Below are 11,114 nucleotides of genomic sequence, written 5' to 3'. Positions count from 1 at the left end.
AACTTACTGTAAGTGAAATTAATTTAATATTTTAGAATTATTAAGATATAAAACTGGGTTGTGTAAATTAATTTGCAAACACGAGAAGGAATTACTTATTACGCAGTGATTTAAATTGTATAAAAGTTAAATTCATAAAAAAATATCTTTGTGTGAGAACCGGAAACTCTTAATCATATGTTTTCAACGCATGCGTGTTCTGTTATCAAAATGCTATTTTTATTTTGTTACTTGTTATTGTTCAGTTCTAGCATAGTAAGTCAGCGTGAATGGCAGGACAACAGTCTGCTCTTTTGCTTAGAAAACAATTAAATGGTGAGCTTTAATACCTTTGATCTTTACATAAAATAGTACAGTCATAAAGTTAAGATGTGGACTGCATCTTAACTTCGTGACTCTACTGTATGCTTGGTAAATCTAAGCAGACTTCATAATACGTTTTGTTAAATCAAGTGGCGTAGCGATAGAAGGGTATAGTTAGTAGCCCAGCTGTGTTTTCTTTAAGAATACCTTCAAAATACGTGGTCATTTCATTAAAATTTGTTTTGATGCGAAATCTAAGAGGTGATACTTAGTTTTTGTTAACAAAACATTCATTTTGTTTTCTCTTTTATGTCCCTTGTTTTGCTATTGTTTTAAACGCATGTAACATTCCTTAATAGGCCTAGATCATAGAGTGTTCTGGGTAAAACATGAAATTAGATCGATTTCCTTTTTTTTTGTTGTATGTCACTTTCAGCTTTCATAAAAATGAGCAGTTCATAGGTTTTAGTCGTCTATGAAAGGCATTTGATAAACAAGACTGAAGAATATAAGATAATGAATACATTTCAGTAAACTGTGGAATCATTAACACAGTGTGGAAATTCGTATTCATCCTAATACAGAATTTTCAAGTTTTTATATTTGTAGTTACACCTTGAGGAATCAGCTGTGTTCTCCCAAATGCACACAGCTGATTTAATCATTCACCAACACACTGATAAGAATGAATGATAGATAGACTTATGACAACTAATCCACTAACACACTTTGTATAGTAAGAGGATATAGATTATTATATTCAGTGGTATCTCCACCTTCACTTTTATTTTGAATTTCCATATAATACTTTTTTATTAATTGGAGCTTTTTCTGATTATTGAACCAATATTCCTATAAAGGGAACTAAGCTCATAAACACTTTCATAAAGTACAGACAAGCACATCTACTTGGCTGAATGCCAATACGTTGCTGTGTGTTGGCACTTGAGCTTTGGAGCTGATGCATAAATCCGCGTATTAAAGATTAGTAATCACATAGGCTGACAGTCATTTTTACAGGACTTTTAACCTTTTATTTTCAACTGAAACACATGGGATATAATATATAACATTTGAAAGTGGTTACCTGTCATGGGTGTGAAAGTGAATCTTAAATTGTTAATTACATATTTATTTTACAGAAGAGTATAAAGTATTATTACTAAGTTGTATAAAAAAATAAAACTTAGTTGCTCTCTGTGTATGGAAAAGATGGTTTGATACTTTAAAATATAGAATTGTATAATTGAAGTAACTTAATTGATTTAAAATTATTTAAGATAGCTGACATTTTCTCTGGTCATAACTAGAATTTCCAATAGCAGAGAGGACATTGATCCCCGAGAGCTTTGTATAGTGAAAAGCTGCCATAATGAGAGTTGAGAAAATCGAAAAAATACTTTATATGATGGATTCCTATTATAACAAAATTACAAGTTAAAAGTATAAATACTGAAGAAAAAACACACAATTAAAGATAAATCTGTTATATACTCACTCACTTGTAATCTCTATCCATTGTAATTATAATCTTTACTGTAATATAAATAGGTTAATGAAATAAGAGCAATGTTAGTACCAACTGTACTGCACCAAATTCTTCAGCACTTGAAAAAAGCAACCTGTACTTCCCACCAGTTTGACTTCAGCTTCCACTACTATTAAGAGCTTGGATGATGTATTTCTGTATCTCAGGCAGTCATCCAAAAATGTCCCCCTCCCTGCAACTAATCACATTATATGAACTTGCAACATTAATTTCCTTAAATATTGTCCCTTTCTACTTTGCCCAAGGTGCCTCATGCAAACACTCGTGTACACACAAGCATCAATTGGTAGTTAGTATGCACTCCAAAAGAAATTGGATAAGGATGAACTTTAGAATAAATATGTTAGGAATGAGTCTAACTTAAAGGAATATGACTAAATTTTTGTAAACACTTTTTCACTTGAATTTATTTTATATCAGCTTGGAAAGTCACAGTTTGTTTGAAAGGCCAGATATGTGGCAACAGTAGCATGTTGAGATCACTATTTTGAAACTGCAGTTTTAAAATAGTTTTTTCAGAATGGCCACTAGATAGTCTACCAGACTAGGCCTATTGGATTGACTAGAATCAACCTATTAGACCAACTAATGAGATAATACACTAGTGTATCTGGATCAACTAGTGAGATCAATACACTAGTTTATCTCACTGCCTCTACTGTGCCAGCTATTATTGATTGGAGGGAGTTCAAGTAATGCAGGGCTGGATTTAATCTGTTGTGGATCTAAGAGGCCCTTCCCCTCCACCAAATAATAATAAATTAATTTTTGAATTGAAAATAAATTAAATGGGCTGTACAATTAAACAGACATGTAATAAGTACTATAAAAGGCAAGTTGCATTTGTGCATATTCTTTATTAACTTATGTTAAATAAATAAAAAAAATAATATAATTTAAAATTATAATCTATAAATTTTATATATATCACATGTATGACGTTTATGGTTCACCTGTGACAATATTTAAAAAAAAAATTTTTTTAAGATGGAGCAAGGCCCATTGCAATCTAAGGCTAAGGCTGTAACTTGTTTAGTTTTTATGTAAGTCTGGCCCTGTGTTGAGGCCACATTGCATCACCGAGCTCAGTATATCCGTGCTACATGTATGCCACATCCACAAACCTCAGTAATTCATACGAAATGCCCTCCCTCTGCTTTTGCCTTATATACTGTGCAGGGTAATTATGCAGTCGGATATGAAGTTGTATGAGCAGTGCAGACTGGCTGCCAGAGCAGGTCATGGAGTTTTGTCAATGATATATAGGAATTTTGCTAGTAGAGCCAAGGAGGTGATTATACCTTTGTATAAGGCAATGGCTAAGCCGCACCTTGAGTACTGTATACAAGTCTGGAGGCCTCGTTTTAGGAAGGATATAGAGTTGCTAGAAAGAGTACAGAGAAGGACAACAAGATTGGTGAGAGGAAAAAGGGGTTCTCTTACCAGGAGAGGCTTAAATTCTGTAAATTGCAGCATCTGGAGACTAGGCACCTGTGAGGTGATCAGATTGAGATGTACAAGGCTTTGACTGGTTTGAGCAGGCTCAATGCTGATGGGATACTTCCACTTGCTAAGATTAAGAACCTGAGGGGACAGATACAAATTGAGGAAAGACAGTTGTAGAATAGATGTGCGGAAGCAATCAACTACCTGCTGCCTTTAGTCAGTCAGCAGGTAGTTGATTGCTGCAGTAGACTTCCATCTGCTGTGGAAGTTGATAGCTTAAATAAATTTAAGGCTGAACTAGACAAAGATTTGGAGTGACTGGATGGATGAAATGGGAAGGTTTTTAAACAAATTTAAGGCTGAACTAGACAAACATTCGGAGTGACCGGATGGATGAAATGGGAAGGTTTTTTTTTTTTTTTGGACAATGCTTGCTTTCTTGCATCATATGTCTCAACTAATGCTAATAATACTTAACACATTATGAATAGTTAAACAAATAGATGACACTTCTCTGCAAAACAAACTAAAATTTCCAATAACTTCTTCATTCATTTCACAAATGTATGTGATCTCAGTTCTGATCCTAATGATCTCCATTTCAGTGTACAATCTGCTAAATCCCACTTACTATTTCTGATAATCTCAATTATCAGTTGCTTGAACCACTGCTCATTTCAATTGTTCTAATTATTCATGCTGTGATTCAGTTAGCATTAAAGGTGGTTCTTGTGCATATGTCCACTTTGATATTCCTTGTCACAGACATTCTAGTTTGGAATATCCTCGCTTTCGTCTCCTAAAATCTCTCTGCTCCATTCTGTCAAATTCATCTGTTGCTGCCACCGTTTTTGCTAAATCCACTAATCACTGAAACTCAAACTTTCTGTCTTGCTAACTTGACTTTCTCTAGTCACTTTCCTAGCAGTGAGGTAATTTTTCTAGTCTCTTTTGATGTCCACAACTCCAACTGGCTTCAGTTTTCTAGTTAGAAACAATGCTGATTGATATGCCAAGGCTTTTAGAATTAGTAATGACACGTGATACAAGAAAGCAACCTTATAAAGCATCAGATAAAAAAAAAAAAAAACCCGAAACACTACCTATCTCGCCTATCTTCTCCAAGAATTTGCGTAGTTCATCATTGGATTTATTCAAACTACCCACTTACACAACAACATGGAAATTTGTTCCAACAATCAACCACCTGCTGGCTGGAGGCAAACTTCTGCACATCTGTCCTGTAACCATTCTTCCTCAGTTTGAATTTGTCCCCTCATGCGTAGTCTCAGCCAGAGGAAGGATGCCATCAGCACTGAGCGTTCTCAATCCATTCATGGCCTTAAACACCTGCCTAGTCTCCAGAGACTGCAATTTGCAGAACTGATGCTCTTTCTTGGTAAGAGCACCCTTTTGTACCTGTGACTAATCTTGTTGCTCTTCTCTGCACGGTTCGAGCCCGTCACCACCAAATACGGAAAATGCGGAAAGGTCAGGGAATGACCACCGCATATCCCGGAGCAATATGGCCTTAGTTGCTAATGCTCCTAAAAGCCAAATAACAAACAAAAATAACAAACAAATCTTCTCTGCACCATTTCAGCAGATATATATCTTTCCTAAAATGAGGCCTCCAAACCTGTATACAGTATTGAAGATGTGGCCTAACAATGGCTTTGTACAAAGGTATAATCACCTCCTTATCCCTGCTAGCAAGGTTCATATTAATCATTGATAAAACCCCATAAGCTGTCCTGGCAGCCTGTCTACACTGTTCAGAACTTCATATCTCACTGCACAATTACCCTACAGCACTTCTGAATATGCTGGCCGCCATAGCCTAGTGGTCAAGCGCACGGGTGCATAAGTACACGTACCTTGAGTGACCGGGGTTCAAGCCTGTGACTGCTGAATACGGTGCTTTTTCTTGTATTCTGTGTATCTTGTAAACTCCTCTGACCATTTGGTTGTTCCGGAGTATAAACAGAAAAAAAAAAAAAAAAGTGTGTGTGTGTGTAAAAATGTGGGATCTAAAAACGGAGTGCGTCTTATACAGTGGTTGTAGATATTTGTACTTGCATTTCCTGCTTTTTTGCGCTTGTATGTTTTGCCATGTTCTGCCCAGAAATGGCTCAGAAAAAAGTGACCCAGTTTGCAAAAGTGAATGTAAATCGTGCTGCCGAATGTAGAAAACAATTTCTCCAACTGAGAAAACAATCCAAGACTGGCTATGGGAAGAAGAAACCCTACTGAAAACGCCACGGCAGAAGAAGGCCATGAGAGGCAAGTCAGCAGAATGGTCTGATGTTGAGAGGGAATTGAAGAGCAAAGGGCAATTGGAATTCCTGTGTCCACAAAGATGGTTCAGCATGAGGCAAGAAGAATTGCTGATGAAAAAGAAGTTACTGATTTCAAAGGAGGACACAATTGGTGCTTCAGGTAAACGGAATGGACTAGGCATGTGTACATGCACCAGACTTGTCCAAAAGATGCCCGAAAGCTATGAGCAGAAGGTCCTTGAATTTCATCGTTTTGTCGTTCAGTATCGGAAGGCACATCAATTTCAGTTGGGACAGATTGCAAATATGGACGAAGTCCCCCTTCCATTTGATGTCCCAAGTAACAGAACTGTTTATAAGAAGGGGGTGAAAACTGTAACTGTGAAGACAAGTGGACATGGAAAGAGCCATTATACAGTTGTTCTAGCTTGTTGTGCCGACGGAACCAAGCTGCCTCCTATGCTGATTTTCAAACACAAAACAATGCCAAAATAAGACATTCCTCGAGGAGTGATTATCCACATTCATGACAAGGGTTGGATGGATCAGGATGGGATGAAGATCTGGTTTGAGAAAGTTTGGAGCAGGAGACCAGATGGGCTCTTACGCAAACCTGCCCTATTGGTACTTGATCAGTTCAGGGCACACTTAACAAAAAACACAAAGAAGATAACAAAACTTGCCGTCATACCTGGAGGCTTGACATCCCAGCTCCAACCACTTGATGTCAGCATTAACAAACCCTTCAAAGCTGCCATGAGAGATGAATGGAACCAATGGATGAAGTCTTCTGGGGACAATTTGACACCAGCAGGAAGAGTGAAGAAATCAACTATAGGAGAAGTTTGTACCTGGATGAAATGATCCTGGGATAATATCAAGATTGAGATAGTTGTCAAGTCATTTAAGAAGTGTGGCATTTCAAATGCCATAGATGGAACTGAGGATGAGGCAATATATGAAGACAGTGATTCGTCATCAGACACAGATGAGGACAAGCTAATGGATGGGAGTTTTGACAGTGATGAGGAGTTGTATGAATTTTATGATGAATAAAACTTGAGTTCAATAACTTTATGTAATACAGTTTTTTTTTTTTTTTTTTTTCAAATTTTGGGCCCCAAAATTAAGGTGCGTCTTATACATGGGGAAATATGGTAATTGGGGGAAGAGGTCATCTGGATTAAGCAATAATCCAGATTAGTGAAGCAAAAGATAGCCTTAAAAGAACAAAAACTTGGAACACAAATAAATGGAAAATTTAATAAGTAAAATATAGTAGTGCTGATGAAAATAAATAAAAAAAACATCACTTAGAGCCTTTATTTAAAAGCTATAAAAAGGCAATACATTATTTATGATAGATGATAAATGTATTGTCTTTTTATACATTTATCAGGTGGAACTGGCATCACACACACCAATGCTATTTGATCATTGTTGTGAATACAATTTAAATACAGCTTCTTCCAGTCTTTTGTCTTTTTTAATGTCTGGCTATTTTATACACTGCTTTTATCACTTCTCACATTGAATTTTAAAGAATAGACTTTATTTAAAACAGAGTCTATTGGCCAACACCAATTTCTTCAGCAATTTTTTTTTTTTTTCCAGGAACGCCATTTTCAAGTTTTTCTATCACTTTGAGCTTGTTAATGATAGTTAAAGTAACATGTTTTCTTTTTATTTCACTTTTCAATTCTTTAGAACCCATAATTATATAAAATATGTTAACATATGTACATATACACCGATGAGCCAAAACATTATGACCACCTACCTAATATGATGGTGGTCCACATGCAGCCAAAACAGCTCATACCCAGCGAGGCATGGACGCTACAAGATTTCTAAGTGTCTTGTGGTATCTGGTACCAACACGTAATCAACAGATCCTTTAACTCCTGTAAGGTCTGTGGTTGGCACTCTGCAGATCACAGTTGCTGTTCCAACACAAACCACAGATGCTCAATGGGATTGACGTCTGGGGAATTTGGAGGCCAGGGCAATACCTGGAAGTCTTCCTCATGTTCCACGAACAATCCGGGCGGTGTGGCTGCTGAAAGATGTCACTGCCAGAGAGGAAGAAAGTTGCCATGAAAGGGTGTACCTGGTTAGCAATGATGTTTAGGTGTGTTTTTGTAAAGGGTGGCACCTAGAACATCTATTCAACTCGGTTTAGGTAGGTGGTAGATGTCAGAGTGCCAGGCACATGGATGACTGGATCCAGGGTATCCCAGAAGAACATCGCCCAAAGCATGACACCGTGCCACCTGCTTGTTTTCGTCTCATGGTGCATACAGGCGCCATCACTTACCCAGGTAAATGACACACATGTACCTGGCTGTCCACATGGTGCAACAGGAAACGTGATTCATCGGACCAGATGACCTTCTTCCAATCACTCAAGGTCCAGTTTTGGTGTTCACATGCCAATTGTAGGTGTTTTCATCAGTGAACCCTGGTTAGCATGGGCACTTCGAGCAGCCTGAAGCTACGCAGCCCCATTTTAAGCAGGGTTCGATGTACTGTGTGTTGACACATTACTACCCCCCCACCACCAACATTCCAATTACCGGCTAGTTGCACCACAGTCACCCTTCTGTTGCCACATACCATCTGGGAGAACCTTGAGCATCGACGAGCCGTGGTCATCCAACACTTCATCAGCAGTTCGTGGGTTTCCCCTCCTTGGACCACTTTTGGTAGGTACTAACCATGGCTGACCTTGAGCACCCCACCAGCCTTGCTGTTTCAGATATGCTCTGATCCAGTTGTCCGGCCATTACAATTTGACCTTTGTCAAACTCGCTCAAGCTGCCTTTCCCATCTGAAGAACATGAGTAACACATTAATGGAGCTCACTATCAGGTGTTTTTTATACCATGTCCCGCCTGCGCACGCACTGTACTTTACCTGCAGTTGCTTCTATTTGCATAACGACTTGCTGGTCATAATGTTTTGGCTCATTGGTGTATATGTATAAAGAAGTATGCAAATGCCATATAAGCAATAACATCCCTCTGACTCGGAGTCAACAATGATACTGAAAAAAAAACATGCAAGACAATGTAACGTGTGATCCATCTCTCTCTGTGCAGTCAGTGACGTCTGCTTTTTAAAAGTACTCAACTGTTAACAGAATTTTTCATATTTCGATCTCGATTATCCGATATCTGGATTAACTTTAACCGGATTAGTGAGGGTTTACTGTATGTGATATCAAAATAATTTTTTGCCTCCAGCTCCTTTGTTACTGTACCATCGTATCCAATCAGATTGGTCAGACAAGACTGCCCCTTAACAAATCCAAGTTGTGACAGCAGTATAATTGCATTACTCTCTAGATGGTCCTGCATTATGTCTTTAACCAGTGACTCCATTATTTTCCCTGTAACAGACATTGAGAAGACAGGTCTGTAACTACTCATGTCACCTTTTGTTCCCTATTTGTGAATTAGGGATATATTCACACATCTCTAGCTCATAGGGACCTCCCCTGAATCCATGAATGCTCTCATAATGGCTAAGGGTTTGCCATTAGCCATTATGAGAGCAGATAAGCAAACTTAAGCAGATAACCAAATTATGCCTAAGGGTTTGCTTATCTGCTGTGTTGCCTCTCTTAATACAATTGTATAGATCCCATCCACTCCAGGTGCCTTTTATGTTTAACTTCAACATTTCTCTTCCACTTTCCTCAGTTATTATAAAATCATTTAGCTCCTTGTTAGAGTTTGATAAATGTCTGGCATCCCCTTCCCTAAAGAATTCCTCATTTGTGAATGTAGATGCAAAACATCTATTTAGTTTGTCAGCAAATTGAGTGGGTTCATCAACAGTTAAACCATTAGCATCAAGTGGCCCAATGTGATTTAATTACTTCCTTTCACTTTTAATATAAGCAAAGAAGTCTTTGCTGCTATTCTTTGCCAGAGACTTTTCGTAATCTGCCATAGCTTACCTAACCTACTTTGTGACTTGATTATAGACCAGTTTATATCTACCATAGGCTTCTGTATCACCTGATAATTTATGTGCATCCCACACATTTTCTTTTCTGCCACAAGCATCAGTTCATCTGACATCCATTTAGGTCTATGACTTCAACAGTATTTCTTAGTTGGTACGAAAAGCCTAGTAGCTTCTATGATTATTTCACTGAATGCTTCCCATTTAGAATTTGTTATTGGTAACATCATCAGTTGCTCCCACTATAGGATATAAAAACTGTCTGATACCACTATAATCATACTTAAAAAAAAAAAGCAAAAGCATTTATCTTTACCCTTGAGAGTAGTTATTCCTTAAGTAAATTCCACTTCAATACATTGTGATCATTACCACCTAGTTGGTCTTTTACCTACAGCTCTTTAATGCATGAAGAATTGTTGGGGATAACCAGAATAAGAATACTTCCTCGTCTTTGCCTCTGTAACATGCTGCTGTAGAAAAGTTATCCAGTAAATCAACGAAAGTACTAGTGTTATGAGTGACCAACCCACAAATTCCACTCAACATCTGGAAAGCTAACATCCTCTGTTATAAGACAATTGTAAATACTTGTTTGGTGTATACTCATCAGTCATTAGACCTATAGCGCACTCCTCATTTTCAGTGCTTATATCACACCAAACTGACTCAAGATTGGACTGGCCACCTATGGTTGACTGCCTAAGATTTAATATGCTTACATAATAATGAAATCACTTAATTTGTTCATTTACCTATCAGGAAAATAATGGAGTCATTGTTTAAAGAAGTAATGCAGGACCATCTAGACAGGAGTGCAGTTATACTGCAGTTTCAACATGGAATTGTTAAGAGGCAATCTTGTCTGACCAATTTAATTGGTCAGACAAGACAATCCTAACCACACACCCAACACATGGTTAGGATTAAGATCAATCCTAACCACACATCCAACACTTTTTTTCACCATCAACCCTTCAAGGTGCACAACGTTATTGGTCATCTAGACACCTCACATCACATCTTGGTGGTCACTCCTCCACTGGAGTTTCTCTCTCATGGCCATCTCAGCCTTGAGTAATTTGGCATTACAGGAAGGTGAAATGGGATGATCTGCATGATTTTTTCTGCCTCTTTTCCTTGGTTGGATTATTGTTTTAAGTCACTTTTGATCCAAGAGTTTTGCTCAGATCATGTAGTGAAATTGTTTTTGTAGGATGAAATCCTTAATTCTACTCTAAAATCTCCTTTGTCTATTAAACTTTGGTTTTCTAATAAATATGCTGAGTGTGTTCAGGATAGATGTTGCACATCACAATTGGCTTGTATCAATCTCCAGCTTCATTTTCTGACTACACTAAAGCTCACAATTGTTAAATAGTTATTAATAAATTAAAACTTGACTGTGAATAGGCTAAGTGTAGAAAAGTTGTTTTATGTCCAAATGGTAGTCAAGTATTGGCTGTAGCTTCTATCTGTCTAAACTCCAACCATCAATTAAAACTTGATGGTTCTGTTGCGTCCTCAACTAAAGATAGTCAATTTATTAGCATTCCACATTTCTG

The 11,114-nt window shown here is 37.6% G+C and overlaps 1 protein-coding gene across 1 annotated transcript in view; it reads left to right on the top strand.

The window, feature by feature from the left end:
- Positions 1-226: 226 nt before the first annotated feature.
- The window catches only part of Ube2g1 (ubiquitin-conjugating enzyme E2G 1), a 137,477-nt gene continuing 126,589 nt past the window's right edge, over positions 227-11,114 (top strand). The window contains exon 1 of the mRNA XM_090384251.1: positions 227-315. Within this exon, the coding sequence (XP_090240377.1) occupies positions 270-315 (46 nt within the window). The 5' untranslated portion in view covers positions 227-269. The remainder of the gene's footprint in view (positions 316-11,114) is intronic.

Source organism: Mastigoproctus giganteus, chromosome 1, assembly GCF_048544385.1.
Source record: "Mastigoproctus giganteus isolate SK-2022 chromosome 1, ASM4854438v1, whole genome shotgun sequence".
Taxonomy (NCBI): Eukaryota; Metazoa; Arthropoda; class Arachnida; order Uropygi; family Thelyphonidae; genus Mastigoproctus; species Mastigoproctus giganteus.
Note: the sequence above shows the minus strand (reverse complement) of the source record. Positions and strands in the feature narration are given on the sequence as shown.